Source organism: Notamacropus eugenii, chromosome 4 (genome assembly GCF_028372415.1).
Source record: "Notamacropus eugenii isolate mMacEug1 chromosome 4, mMacEug1.pri_v2, whole genome shotgun sequence".
Classification (NCBI taxonomy): domain Eukaryota; kingdom Metazoa; phylum Chordata; class Mammalia; order Diprotodontia; family Macropodidae; genus Notamacropus; species Notamacropus eugenii.
The window spans coordinates 257,643,539-257,659,668 of NC_092875.1; the positions used below are offsets into that span (position 1 = coordinate 257,643,539).

Here is a 16,130-nt window from a genome sequence, read left to right on the forward strand (position 1 = left end):
CTTAGAAGACTTTATTTTTATCTCTCCTCTGTTGCTGTCACACTCTACTTTATATTCTAGGAATCTGGGTACATGTAATTATTCTTGTAGTGAACTGTCATTTTTCATCTTTGTGCTTATCACAATATTTTCCACAAGGTAGGCATTTGATAAATTGTTGAACTGAATTTTAAACTCTGTATATTCACATTTTTTTTCGTCTCCCATTAAAAAAAATAAAGTTGGCTCTACTGAAAGCATGGAGTAAATTTTATTTCTACAGTTTTAGTGGCAAAATTAAAAGCTCTAAAGGAATAGCAAAACAGTCACCAGAGACATTTGATACAATTATAATAACACATATTTCCATAAAGATATGGCTTTACATGAAATAAAGGCACTTCATAGGGCAAAAAGGGTGGGTGTGGGGGAAAGATTTTTAGAAGGTTTTGGTTCCTCTAGCCCATATTATAGCTATTTTTAGGCTAAACATTTTAAATAAGGAATATAACATTTAGGATATAAAGATTATATCAAACACTGCAAAAACAAACTTTCAAAAATATGCAAATACTTTTGAAAATTGTTTGAAGTCTACATTTCCATGGCAGTCTAAAGATGAAACGTAGATCCAGTGCTGATTATTTTTTATACAGTAAATCATCAGAAACCTGGACTCCGTTAAACTATAATAAGTGCTAATTCAGATGGATAGTCCTTCAACTGAAGTTTATCTTTGCATTGCTCAAAATGGGTCTACTAAACAAATTGTTACCAAGACTATAGAAGACTATTTAAAACAATGAAAAAAACTGTTTTTAAGCATCCTTACAATTACCAGTGCTGAACACATGTCTGATAAGCTAAGTGACCAAAGTAATAATTAAAAGTAGGACCTCTAAAAGGAGCTTAATTAAACTTTGTAATTTTAAGTGCTTGATAATAATAAAACTGTATTGCTTTTTTTTTTAAAAAAAAAAAAGGTACTTCCTACAGAGTTACTAATTCAGAATGCTCATCCATGAACTAAAAAAAATATGACTATATTTATAATACTTCTAGTGCAATCTTGCAAATTGCCAAGCTTACCATCCACTAGTAAAGTATTCCAAGTTCTTTCATTTTACTAGCCATCAATCTCCTCTAAGGAAGGTGGGTAATTTTTTGTCTTAAGTGTGACCATAGGTAAGCTTTTATGCTTAATTTAAGATGTGAACATGCATTTTGGCAAAACAGCTTCTCTCAAATAAGGAATAAAAACCTATGATATATTATATTCAAGTTTTAAAATATCTCAGCTTTGAATTCTCCAAAAACAAAAACAAAAAAACCCCAGGTCCACTCCAAGTCCCAGTACTGAATCGACAGAGAGACAGTTATCTATCTCTTCATGCATGTTTCTGCTAGAGTCCTAAATTTGGGTTCCAAGTGATCTAAAAATTCAAGCCCTTCTTCTTCATGGCGCTCACTGCAACACCCTACAGAACCAGCCGTGGAGCCTCTTCCTTCATAGTTATATGGAAGGACATAGTCTTGAGCATGGATCTGATCTTCATTCTGATTGCACAGCTGCACCTTCTGCACAGGGGAAAATGAACAACACATTATTATTTTTTTTAGACACCTAAGCTTATTAACATAAAATTATTTCTTTGATTTACCTTTCATTGTTTAATTTTTAATCAGAGTGTGTCCTCTAATGGATTCCTACATACAAAAAATGCACATGATTGGTGTATATATCATAATTATACTATAAAATCAGTCTTTAGCATGCTTCTAATAATCAGAAAGGAGGCAATACACATACATGCACATACAAATTTTCTTGTTCAATAATAGCTAAGACTTATAGAGTCTTTTAAGGCTTTCAAAGGACTTTTTACTTATTATCTCTTCTATGTTTCCTTGAGAAATCACAACAAAGAGAAATAACAATTAACTAATCTTGAACCATTATCTCTGCACAGATCTTTTTAACAGAGGTAAGAGCTATTAAATAGGCTAAATACTACATTTATCATGCTTGATTTCAAACTCCAGTTCCCCAAACTCTACAAATTGGATTAATCTACTAAAGAAGTTTCAAATAACAGTTAAGGACATACATGGAATGAGTAAGTTAATATATCTGATTTTTTTCCTAAACATAACCAAACCCAAAATTCAAGGGAGGTAATGTAATTTCCCTGTGAATATAGCTAACAATTTTAAGGAACATAAGCTAATTTTCAATTTGAAAGAATCATAACTTAGATTACTCTGTATTATCTTTAAAAAATTGGGGAAGACTTACTTCACCAAGACGGGGTTGAGTAAAACTCTGCCACTCAGAATAATTGTATCTGCAATTGTCCACCTCAACTTGTCCTCCCCTACAGGAATCCAAGGTGTGGTGTCCTCCCCTGCATGACTCCAGGGTGTGATGTCCTCCTCCTCGACAGGATTCCGAAGTATGATGCCCTCCTTTGGTCATTTCGAAGCTTTCTTGCACATTTTTTGTTCCTGTTACCAATGGGCAACCAGTGCTCACATTCTGTGTAGTTAATCCATTTGTGCAATACTGAGGGAAAATTGAAGAGTTTGTGTTTAGGGTTAGAAATAAAATAAGTAAGGATACTGGGAAGAAAACCCATCATTTAAATAATGCTATTTCTTCCTACTTTGTAAATGTTTGAATTTTTAAAAATAATTGCATTTCTAGAATTAGTGCCTGAAAAAATAAGATCACTAAAACAAAACATACAGTTCCATTCAGTATACATTTATTAAGTTTTTAGTTGGCATAAAGCACTGTGTTGGTCAAGAATAGACACTATCCTGCTCTGGCTTATGATGCCCAAGTCTGAAAGGCATTTATACATAGGTGTTAAATTGTCTGTTCCTCATTTTGGGGACATTAAATCCAGTATTTCCTGTATCCTGGAAAGATATTTTTTTTTTAAAAAAAAAAACCTTCAGAGGAGATTTTTTAGTCTCCCTTCACATTATTCCTGGGTCTTACCTGTCAGAGTCAAGTAGTTAGACTTCTTAACATGAATATCTCTTGTTATACTTGAAATCTTTCCATTTTGTGCACAACAAATATAGAAGCATTACTCACTACTTCTCATAAAATGTCCCATCAAGATTTGTCTTTAGATTGCTTACAAAACCTAACACATTTTCCCTTATATTAAAAAGTTTTCTGTCACTGTCTCCCCACAAAAAGCCTAGGAGTCTCTGGAGGGCAAGGGCAGTTTCTTCAATTTGATTATCTTCTCAATGCTACTGAGAAGTTCCTTGCACAGAACAAGTACTTGTTGGATTTGACCAACATTTCCTATTGTCAACTTAAAAAAAAAAACAAACCAAATGATCAGGAGCAAGGATTTTCTGCAAAACCTAAAATGTAAAAATACAGTCTTGCAATCAAGAAAGTTCAAGATCTTCTAGTAACAGTGGCAGTGTTTATAATAAACTAAGCACTGGCCTTGGAGTGAAAAAAGGAATTATTGAATGAAAATAAATGAAAAAGATTGTATTATGTACTAATTATATGCAAAGAACTGTACTAAGCACTGAGACTGCAAATAGAAAAGCAAGACAATCCCTACATTCATGCAAGATTTGTATCAAGTCCTGCTTCTAATATATACCTAGCTGTGAGATCCAGACAAGTCGCCTAACTTCTCAGGGACAAAGGAAACTCTAAGGCTACTACAGATTACATGCTAATCTGTATCAGTGAGGGGAATTTCCACACCAGGAGTGCCTCATTGCTGAAATTTCAGTTCTATATTAAAGTACTGATAACAATTTTAGATAATAGGATGACCAAAATTTTAGATGCCCAGACACCTTTTTTTAAAATCATCAAAATATACTTAATAACTGAAAGATAGGAGGGCATAATAGAGTGTTAGATTTGGAGTAAGTAAATTTGAGTACAAAATTATCTTGTGGCACTTGCTAGCTAAGTGACCATGAGCATGCTGCAAATTCTCAGTTCCTTTATCTATAAAATGAGAATAATATCTATAGTGCCTATTAGACATGATGCTCAATATCAAATGAGTTCATATGAAATGATTATGGAAAATATTTTGCAAACCTTTAATTGCTATATAAAAGTTGGCTATTATTATTGTTGTTAATCACATAAAAACCAAAATAAGCTAGTAGATCTGTTTTACTGTAAATCCATTTGTTGTCATCTGTCCACTATCAACTAGAAATGCTCTAAACATCATGATTGTGTTGACACAGAGATCTTTGCAGTCCCTTATGCCCCTTCAATTTTTCATTTCTTTATGAAGTGATTTTGTCCACAGTCCTCCTCCTCCTCCATAATGTTTTGCAAATGAGCTTATATTCTTTATCAGTGTTGCCCCCAGCTCTTCTTTTTTTCTCTGTTCGGCAAAGAGATCAAATATTTGCTGCCTGAGGTGGCTTCTCCTTACCTCTTCATAGTGGTGATTGCTTTGAGTTGCTAAACTCTAAAAATTCTAACATAATCAATATTTTATTTTCATGATTTACCATTTCCCCAAGTCAACAGCTAGTTTAACATGTGATGTTGGAGTTGTTATGATTTCATGAGTTATTTTCTCATATTTATCCCTTTTTCCAACTTGGCATTAAATGTTTACCTTTGCCAGTCAATGACCTGACTAGACTTAGACAGTTCACTCTGACATGACTCCCATTATCAGTCACTAGCGGCTGCCAAAGAGGAACTGCTTGAGATGGGTATGGAAATGAGAACTGACCAGTGAGAGTAGGCAGGTCTGTTCAATTATCATTTTCCATCTGTTTTTCTACCAAGAATAGTCTTTGGATGGAATAAGGACCGAACAAAAATGGTGAACAGGAGAAGACCAAGACGACTAAGGAGATAGGGAAGAGTGCATCTTGCTAACCATGTCTTCAAATCACCTGATCTGGAATCAAGCAAATGGTATTATGACTTTTAAAAAATGGAAGTAGCCTTTGACTTCAATTCTAGGCAAAATTATAGGAAGTATAAATACAGAACTGATTAGTGAACATCTAAAACATTTTTTTTCTTTTTCTTCCAATGGAAGGAGAAAAAATAAATTCTTGATCATTAGAAAAAAATATACAGAAAAAAGCAATTAGTGACCCTATCGAGGAAACATGACATTTTTAAGAACATTAACATATTGTGTTAAATGGTGTGTTAATATTTTCTCTCTTTCTTTCTTTGTTTTCAATACATGTGATAACTGGTTGGGTATGAGAGAAGAAAGGCATATGTTTAGAAATAAAAGCCCTTTAAGAACAGAAGTTATCAATGCAATTTTAAGAAAGAAAAGAAATACTCAGATTATTTTTAAATTCAAAAAATTCATATCATGATAAACTAATCTTATTTCCTTGTTTTGGTCAAATTTATTAGATTGACAGAAGAGGGGAATGTTACAGCTATAGCTTGCTTAGATTTTCAGCAAATATTTAATAAACCTCTGCTGGTATTCTTGTGAACAAATACAGAGGGATGTGGATTAGAGGAAAGCACAATTAGGTATATTTGGAACTATTTGAATGGAGGAATGAAAGAGTCGTTATTAATGGTTTGATGAAAACTAGGAAAGAGTGCTACAGTGGGGCACTTCCAAATGTGTGCTGAGGCTTGTGCTACTTAAGATTTTTATCAATGATGGATAAAAACACAGGCATTCCTCTCACATTTATATAATGCACAAAGCTGAGAGAAACAGTTAACATACAGGATAAGAGAGTTAGGATCCAAAAGGTCTTGGGAGACTAGCAAATTTGGACAAATCATTAATAGAGGTGAATATAAAATTGTATACTTGCCACAATAAATCAGCTTCAGAAGTACAAGCAATTTTGGGGACTACACAGAAGTTTACCTTTTTAAAAAAAATGTTAAGTTTAAAATGGATTTAAAATTTTGTAAATCAACAGTGAATAAAAATTTGGAATAAAAAAGTGACTGTCTTTCCCTGGTCAGATTACATCTGAACAATAAATTTTAAGATGGACATTGAAAGTGTGAAATGTAAATTCATGGTTTTATAGTAATTCCTCTTTTTCTGTTTTGTATACATGGAAATATTCTTTTCCTGCCTGCATATTTAAGTTCAAAATGACTTTTTAAAAATTAAAAAAAGACATTAATTAGCTGGATAAAATACAAGGGAGAGCAACCAGGATAATGAAGGGCCTCCAACAGATGCTATGTGATGATCACTTGAAGGAACTGGAGATCTTTAAATTGGATTACAGAAGACTTAAGTAGTCTGTCATCCTTTAGTTTATTTCATTTCTTAATCCCCAAAAGTATGTTACATCAAAAATTTCATCATCTTCTGTGTGCCTACTTTTACATACAAATCATCAGATATCAACGTAAAACCTTAAATGTGTGTAATATCTTGGGACATTCTCTACTTTATCATCCTTGGCAACACATGTGCCCAAACTATAATCACTTCAATGTTTTCTCAGTTATCATGAGGCTACCATGGAGAGATGACCAAATATCCTATGAAATCAAGTTTCTGGTTGGCTTTAGTTACATGATGTAAGCAACTTTGCCAACTCCTATATTAGACAGTATAGGAAGAATCTGTGAGTCCACAGCTGGGCCCACACCTAAAACCTTTCCACCTTGACAGAAGCTGACAGAACTTGTACTCCATAACACAGTCTGTAGATAGTCTTCATAATTCCCATGGTCACCTTAATATCATAAGGAAGCATTACGGAAGAACTTTAAACAGTTAAATTAAATGTCTGAGGATGATTTTATTATTAAGCATGTTATGTTATATAAACATGTAAGCATCATGTAAACATTGTGAAGACAATACTTCTTGGTTATCAATAAGACTTTCTTCAGAGAAAAAAGTAAACTTCTATAGGTAAATATTTGTTCTTAAAATATAACCCACTTACCACTCTGTCATCTCCAGGGGCTTCGGTGTTTGACACAATAAGGTTCTGCTGAGCCAAATCATCAGGGAAGGTTTTTTTTGCTTGGGAAGAGGACCCAGTAGCTCCACAAACTAATGTAAATAAGATACCTATGAGGATAAAAGAACCACTTGAATAATTCATATTAGAAAAGCATTAGGGAATGCACAGAATTATATGGATGAATATGTATGGAATTAATTCAACCTCACTACTTGGACAACCTGGATTTACTCTTGTTTGCTTAAGCAATGAGACTGACAGAGAACAAGGTACTGAAGCATACCTCCCTAATGGATCAAAATTTTACATGATTCAAGTCAGCTTAATTTATAAAACCAGAATTTTTTCATTATTCAGATTAACTTTGGGGAGAATTTTTTTTGTATGTAAATAAAAGCATTCCTTCAGGGAAAAGCTCTTAAAAATGACTCACAGAATTGTTTATTTAAATAAATTCAAATCATAAGATAATTTTGCCCTGAACAACACACGACATTGTTCTCGGACCAAAGTCACATCATGTGCTGTTCATACTTCTAATTTCATACTCAGGAATTGGTTGACTACAGGACATAGTTGCTGCATAATATATGCACTCTTTAAATATCATCATAATTTTCAGAATAACTTAAAATTATTTTTAGGGATATTTTATATACTTAGAATAAATCAAAACACTTACAAGACAGTAATGCTGCACCCAGGATTATGGCAAGGATGGCCCACTTTCCAAGACTTACATTACTTCCATCACGTACTGGAGACGTACGAGACAAACACTCACTCGGAACAACACAATCACATAAATTAACATTCAATATGCTGGTTGTAGACAGACCGAATCTATCTCTAACTGTAATAGGTATCTCATATGTTCCAAGTGCAGGATCATTGCGGAAGGATATACGTGTAGCAGTATCTGAAAGAAAATAAAAGGTGGTATTTCTTATAAAACATCCAGATCAGCATCAGTATCTCTCTCGGGAACTCTCAATAACTACAATAATGATATTCCAAATGAGATGAGGTCAAATGCAAGTGTTAGAATGCGAGAAGATAAAAGGATCCAGAACAGAATCACAGAATTTCAAAGTTAGAAGGGACCTCATTGTCCTGTTAATACAATCCATTCCTGAAAAACAGTATTATTTCTACAACATATCTAGCAAGTGGTCACACAGCCCTTGCCTGAAAACCTTCAAAGAGCAACTACCTTCAGAGGCTGCAATCTCCAAAAGTATTTATAACCCTCTTTTTCTTATATCAAGCCTATACTTCTTTTCTGTAACTTCCATTCTTTATTCTTCATTCTGCAGCCAAAAAGAACAAATCTAATTCCTCTTCCACAGCACACCCCTTAAAATGCCTAAAAACAGCTAGAATGTCCTCCCAAGTTTTTTTTTCTTTTTTGTTATAATATCTACAGTTGCTTTAGAAGCTGAAGACATGGTAGGGATTTGAGATTCTACAATAATCTACTTAGTAATTATTATTATCATTATCATTAGTAATATTAATAGCATTTATACAGTGCTTTAAAGTTTGCAAAGCATTTCACATGCATTAATTTACTTGATCTTTACAATAACTCTGTAATATAGGTGTCATTATTATCCCCATTTTACAGATGAGGAAACCAAGGAAAACAGATGAAATGGCTTGCCTAGGTTTACACAGCTAGTAAAGGGTTAAGGCAAGATTTGAAATCAGATCTACCTGACTGCAGGCGTAGCATGCTATCTGCTGCACCACTTAGCTCTCCAGCCTTGATAAAAGGAGAAAATAAGTTTGGCATATATACGTTACCAGGACATTCAATGATGAAATATTTAAATTTCATGAATTACAGGTTCATTTGATTCAGTTCAATTCAACAAGCAGTTATTAAGCACTAACTATGTGAATGATAGTTCAGTAGAGAGAGCCAGCTTCGGAGTCAGGAAGATATGGGGTTCAAGTCTACCATCTGACACATAACACTTGAGTGGCCTTGGGCAGGTAGTTTAACACCTCAGTGTCCAAGCAACTCTCTAAGACTTTAGTTGTAGAACAGTTGGTGATCTATGTGATTAGAGGGAATTTCCTCCCCACAAGTACCCCTAAAACAATAAAATGACAGGGTCATGACAAAAAATGCGGATGATACAAAGATAAAAACAGCCTTTCAGGAGCTGCTACTGGGTGAATATATTATCTACATATCTAAATAACTACAAGGTAATCTGAGGGTGAAGAAAGCATTAACAACTGATGGGACAAAGGAAGGTTTCACTTAGGATGTAGCATTTTAAAACCTGGTATAGATTCCAAGAAAAGAATGTGAGGAAGGAAAGAGGTCATTCTAAACATACAGGACACTCTGTACGATGGAAGAGCGAGAAGGTCAGTTTGGCTGGAATGGAGAATATATGAAAGGGAATAATCTGAAGTAAATCAGACAGGCAGGTTGGAGACAGAAGATGAAGGGTTTTAAAATCTAAGCTGAGTAGATTATATTTTATTCTAGAAACACAAGGAAATAATAGAATAAAAAGCAGGTTGGTTAAAAAGGATGATTATTTTGTTTGGACCAAGATGATTCAAGAGAAAGTGAATGAAATTCTCAGGGATTCTTGAACCAGGCTAAAGAGGATAGCACCTCATAGAATACCAAGTGAAATGTTGCCTGATTTCCAAATAAATGGTCCAAATATCTTGTTCTTGTAGTGCAAACAAGAAGCCACAATGGGCAATAATATCAAGATTTAGGTACAGCTAAGTGATGAAGTGAATGGAACACTGGACCTGGATTTAGGAAGACCTATCTAGCTTCAGACAACTCAAAATCTGTGTTACTTAACATATCTCCCTCAATTTTCTCCTCTGTAAAATGTAGATAGTAATAGAACCTACCTCCCAGGGACTTTTTTTTAGGTTAAAATAAGATATATTTGTAAAGAGCTTTATAAACCTTAAAGGACTCCATAAATATTAGGTATTTTAATTATGTTCCATGGAATAATATCTTTTAAAAGAAATTGTTTACAAATACATACCATTAATTCTGCTAAGTCTCCATGTTCTATCACTGACTCGTTCAATATTGCTTGGCAAGGTGAATTCAAAGGGTGGACCATTGATAGGTTCATCAGGATCCACAGCAACGATATCTGCTGAGCCCATTTGTGTTTTGCAGATTGTCAGTCTTGTTCGAGGGATGGATGGGCCATTATCATTCACATCATCAACGATAATTACCAGGGTTCCAGTACATGTTCTGCCCTCTAGAACACAGCAATAACAGAAGCAATAATGGTCGTAGCACATTAGCAACTGTCATTTATTAAGTACTTTAAGGTTTACAAGACCTATTCCATATATTGTCTCATCTGATTAAAATGCAATGTATACTTTAGCATTTGATAATTTCCTGGTGAACAAAATCCAACTAACATTTTAAGCATTTACTATGTGCAAGGTACAGTGTCATTTGCAAGCGGGAGATATAAATCATAAGGCACAGTCTTTTCCCTTGAGACATTACAAGACAGAAATTATTTATTATCCAATGAATTGCACAGTCAAGAACTCCCAACTTTTTCTGACTAGGATAGACACAGAAGTGTTTACAGAATAGGTGGAGTTTGAGCTAAATATGGAAGGATGGGTAGTCAAAGTAGAGATCAGAAGTGTCAAACACACGGTCCACAAGCCACAAGTGGCCTAGGCTGCAAAGTGCAGTGAAACCAAATTAAAATATAACTGGAAAATACTTAACAGAATAAATAAAAATACAATAAAATATAGATAATATTACATTTTAAAACTAAGTTAACATAACAAAATCAGACACACAGCTCACAGGGATCCTTATGTATGGAATGATGGCCCTGTTTCTATTTGAGTTCAACACTATTGTTATAGATCATTTCAGGTGGATAAAGTAGCATGTGCATATTTAAGGATGGAGGCAATGCAGTTTTAGTAAACAGTTCAATGACTGAAAAAAGTTTGTAAAAAGGAAGAGGAATGGGACTTAATGCTCAGCTAAGTGGTCTGAACTTTACCATATAAAGTAATCTGATCAATGTTGTATCTTAGGAAGATTGGTCTAACAGTAGGGTATAGGCTGGATTGAATGATAAGGGAAAACTGGGAACACCTGTGCGATGTTAGACAAGTCACTTCAGCCTTCAGTTTTTTCCTCTGTTAAATTCACTGGACTAAACCAGGTGGGGAACCTGCAGCCTTGACGGAATCTGATAAGTGTGGATTCAGTCAAGGGCCACACTTGAGGACTCAGAGGGTCATATGGGCTTCAAGGTCACAGGTTCCCAACCCCTGGACTAGACTATCTTTAAGTTTCCTTCTAGCTCTAAATATATGATCTTTGACATCACTTTTAGTTCTAATTTTATGATTTAAGATTGTTCCTATGTCCTTTCAGCTTATTATTAGTAGACTGTCAATGACAAGAAACTTGACTCCCCCACCCTCCACCCTGACCAAACATGTATGTCCTTTTGTGACTTATTTTCCTCTGGAAGGCAACCCTTAATGTATAGCGTCTCAAAAGTCTTGGTGTTTTAATAGCTTCAAACAGCACCAAGACTTTTAAGACATTGTATTTCGTTCAGAATACAGTAGAAGGCTTATTAATAATAAACCCTAAACTAGAAGTGTATATAAATCACCAAGACACCATAGGAATCTCTTTCTATTACTCTGGGCAGGGAATGGGGGGTGGGGGTGGGGGAGCATTGAAGAGACAAGTACTGATAGCATGTGCCAACGAGCATTCTTACCATTGTCTGCTGCCCGTACTGTAACATTGTATGAGCCTTGTCTGAAGGTACTTGACTCTCTATCTAAACTTCTAAGAATTTTGATTGAACCTGATGCTTCATCAATTGTGAACAATCCTCTTAGATCATTTAATACTTGATACCTGTTAATAAGGAATTAAATTTAGAATCTTACAAAAAGTCAAAAACATTACAAAGAGTAACTGTGATATAAATATTTAACATTCTCCAAATAAAGAAATATAATAAATGTATAATTATTTCAATACACACTTCTTAGTACCTTATGCCACTACTGCTTCTAGTTTCTGGGTCATAGGCTTTATAACCATTGACCTGTGTCCCCAGTGCTGTGTTTTCTTTCACACGAACAGTCTGCACTTGAGGTTTGCATTCAGGCCCTTCATCTTGATCTTTAACATTAACAGTAACTGTGGCCGTGCTCATGAGTACATTCCTTGAACCACCAGATCCAGAAAATGGAGCCTGATTCATTACCCCAATTTGCAGGACCACTTGGCGTGCTTCCTCATAATTCAGTCCCTGTAAAATCAAGGGCATTAAATCAGAATTAATTCTATGCAAGTTTAGTTGCTATTTGTCAATGTTGATTATAACTGGTTTAGATGATCAAGTGATTTCTGAGTTACGCAAATGGTGTTACATTCTCCCAAATTTCCTTTTTCAAGTCCAGAGAAAAGAAATACTAATATCAAAGAATAAAGAATATCCTCCCTTTCTTTTTTCCTCTCCTATTCCAACCAAATACTTTTGGCTTCACCTCTCCATTGAACATGCTAAATATAGTTGCAAGTTTGATTTAGTATCTTCCATGCTTGGCTAGTGGAAGAGCTATCCACAGTTTCTGAGCAAAAGAAGTTTTAGAAAAGATAGCAAATCAACATCACTTTATCATAGATGTAGAAATGGAAAGAATTTTTAGAAATTACATAGTCCAAACTCTAGATTTTACAGATAAGAAAACTGAGGCCCCCAAAAGATTGTGACTTGTCACAGGTCATATTTGTGGTAATAAGTAGCAAAGCTGACACTTAAACCTAAGTCCCTTGACTCCAAATTCCATGCTCTTTCTTCTCAGTACTATGCCTGGACTCCACAAGAGTACAAGCCCCCAGGAGAAAAGACAAGTATCAGATGTTTATGTCTTCAATGAGGTTGAGAAACAAAGACTCTCATCTACAAAACATATGGACGAATATGATCCTATAAAAAGGGGGCTACAGCATTTCTACCCTAAGCTCTCATTGACTTGAGTAACAGACTCACAGAATCATATCTGAGCTAAAAGGGAGGTTCCCTTAAAATGTGGATATCACATTTTATCCAGGTCAATTTTCATTAGCTACCCTATTCTTCACTGAGGAAATCTGTCTTCTTATCTAGCAAAAAATTCTTCAGTGATGAAAGGGAATTATTTACTTTGGGAAGCTACTTAAAACTTGTGTTTTGGAAAACCTTTTTTATATGTTAGATATGAAATGATGCTGAAATGGTGAGAAATTACCTCTCTTCTCATATTAAAGGAATCAAGACATCAGACCCTTTCCTCCCAGGCAAAAAAAAGATTTATAATATTCACAACAAATTACTCTGTGCTTTGTCCTCCATCAAAGCATATCTGATGTATTATGTTTCATTCTGAATGTAACAGTTTAAGCAGGATACTGACAAACTAGCTAGAATAAACCCTGGAGAGGATAACCAGGGAGAGGAGGGGACTCTAACCATGTCATATGATAAATGATAATAAAAACCGAAAAATAAATAACTAGACAAAAGACTTGAGGGATACACGATAGTTTCCTTGAATCATGAAAGGCTATCATGTGGAAGAGGAATCAACCATGTAGCTCCAGAGATTAGAATAAGTGTAAAATTGCAAGGAGTCATATTTGCCACAGCTGTTTGTTAAACTTTCTAAAAATCTGACTATTCAAAAGTAGAATGGTCTGTTTTATCAAGTACTGTGTTCCCCATTTTTGGAAGTATTCAAGTATGGTTAAATGACCCATTGTCAGGATTCTAGAGATGAAAAGTGTGCTTCTTAAGAAGGTGAATTTCATATTTCTAGCATCTCCTCCTACGTCTGAAATTCTACGACAAACACAATAATTTTATTCTTCATATGAGCATTTTACTCTTATAGCTATCAAAATGAATCTTTAATTTGCACAAAATATGTTCGTTTTCACTTCTCAAACTGAATTCTTAATTTTTTTTTTTTTTACTTTCTTACCTTAACAACACAGAGAATTCCTTCATTGGTTTTGGGGTCTGTCACAATGTGAAAATTCCCTTTTTCATTACCCTTTAAGATGGTGTAATTAGCCCTCCAGTTAGGAGTGTTAATCAAATCTTTATCTTCCACACTTAATCGAAGTATTTCCACATTGCTTTTATTTTCCTCTACTTCTGTCACATACTGAAAAAAAACCATTGTTATTACTAAATACTGTTATAGAAAGAATACTATCACATAAAGGGAATAAAAGTTATTTTCCTGATTCCTAAATCTCTCTCTCTCTCTCTCTCTGTGTGTATATATATAATATATATATATATATAATATAGATTATATATTTTATACATACATATAAAATATATAATCTATATTATATATATAATACATAGTATATAAAATACGTAACACACACACCATATAAAACATGAATTTAAATTGTGGTTATATCCTCGAGACTTGAAGCTTTGCTAGGCTAGTCTTACATGTTAGAATGGATAGGTACATGGAGATAGAGAGTCTCAAAGGGAAAGGTTAACTTCTTACCAAAAACTATCTCTTCCTAGACCGCCCACCTATGAGTAAGACACAGTCCCTGAGGCACTTAGATCTAATTCAGAGGTTAGTTGTTTGTTTGTTTTTTCCAGAGAAGACAATAAAAAAAACAGTGGGGAAAATGGAAAGACAACATAAAAGAAAAATTTGTCTAGGGCTGGGCCTGTTTGAAACTGAAATTGTGTTAAATTTAATTATGATGGAAAAATAACTCTAGTGGTAATCAAATGGCAACTTAATTCTTACTAATTATTACCCAAGTTTGTGAATATCATCCTAAGTGTAAAATCTTGTATTATATTAGACAGTATGACTCAAGTTGTGAGGTAGTAGCATTTAACATTGGCATTAAATATTGGCTTGAGAGGTTACATTTGACAAAGATATGCCCTTACAGAGGTTTTTGTAAAAATCGGCAAGTTGTCATTCACATCTCCAATTGTAATGATGCAAGTTGACTTGGTGGACAGACCAAAATACTGACCATCCATATCTTGTACTTTTAGCGTCAATTTGTATTTGTCCATGAGCTGAAAACAAAGGAAGATGTTCATTACTAGGATGAAAGAAACAATCTATATACATTAAATATCCATTTTTTCCCAATACATGGTTAATTATCATTATTACCATTATAATATAAACTCAAGTTTGTGTAATGCTTTTTAGATTTCTGGGAATGGTTCATAAACTATCTCATTTGAGTCTCCCAACAACTGTATGATGTAAATGGAGCAAGTATTTTCATGTCTTTGAAATCCTTTCCCTCTAATGTCTCTATTTCTGATGATGTTCTCACCATTAACATGCTCAAAACCTTAATCACCTTTAAGGTTTTCATTCAATTCAAAGAGAATCTTTTTCCTCCTATTAAATCAAATGCAAGTTCTTTCATTTCTACCTCTGAGATATTTCTTGGATCTCTCCCCATTTTTTTAACTTCCTTTGAGACCTTTAATCCATTTTTCATGATACCATAATAATATTCTAACTAATTTTCTATAAACCTAAATTCTGTCCTTTTCCATTTATTCTTTATTTTGTTGGTCAAATAATCTTCCTAATGCCCCTGCTCTAATCATGTCCCTCCCTTACTCAATAATAATTCACTTTGCCTACTAAATAAAATATAAACTCCTTTTCCTTCATTCAACATACTCTACAACCTGAATCCATCTTCTCAGAAATGTAGGAAGAATGGGTACAGAAGTTTCATGTAACTAGGATGCCTTCATGATGCCAGAACTGCCAAAAAATAGCTAAAGCAAGTGCTAGTTAACTGTATTGATACTGGTGCCAGGATATCTAGAGTAGCCAGATTAAGGAAGGAGCATATCTTAGTACTAATAACCAAAATATAATTATGGGGAAGACTGTAGCAGAAACAAGTATGGCAGGGCAAATGAAGTTGGAACAATGTAGTCATGGTGCCTATGGTTTTTCTCCCTTTGTACTTCCATTGTGACAAGTGATGGTGTACCCTAGCATTTGTTCAGTGGTGTAGTTCATGCTGCTCTAGTGCCATTATGTAAGCCTGAATTGGAGGAGTCAGGCAACAAATATTTACTAAGTACCTACTATGTGCCAGGCACTGGGAGAAGGCA

At 34.3% G+C, this 16,130-nt stretch overlaps 1 protein-coding gene across 2 annotated transcripts in view; it reads right to left on the bottom strand.

Annotated features, from left to right (window-relative positions):
* Positions 1–231: 231 nt before the first annotated feature.
* The window catches only part of LOC140501170 (desmocollin-2-like), a 40,126-nt gene continuing 24,227 nt past the window's right edge, over positions 232–16,130 (bottom strand). The window contains exons 8-17 of one of the 2 annotated variants that reach the window (XM_072604470.1): positions 14,922–15,056; positions 13,969–14,154; positions 11,995–12,254; positions 11,712–11,854; positions 9,963–10,190; positions 7,610–7,846; positions 6,907–7,034; positions 2,276–2,542; positions 1,641–1,686; positions 1,425–1,557 (exon numbers count right to left, since the gene is read on the bottom strand). In XM_072604470.1, the coding sequence (XP_072460571.1) occupies positions 1,651–1,686; positions 2,276–2,542; positions 6,907–7,034; positions 7,610–7,846; positions 9,963–10,190; positions 11,712–11,854; positions 11,995–12,254; positions 13,969–14,154; positions 14,922–15,056 (1,620 nt within the window). In that variant the 3' untranslated portion in view covers positions 1,425–1,557; positions 1,641–1,650. Of the gene's footprint in view, positions 1,558–1,640; positions 1,687–2,275; positions 2,543–6,906; positions 7,035–7,609; positions 7,847–9,962; positions 10,191–11,711; positions 11,855–11,994; positions 12,255–13,968; positions 14,155–14,921; positions 15,057–16,130 lie in introns of both variants that reach the window. The other variant, XM_072604469.1, reaches the window with a different exon arrangement.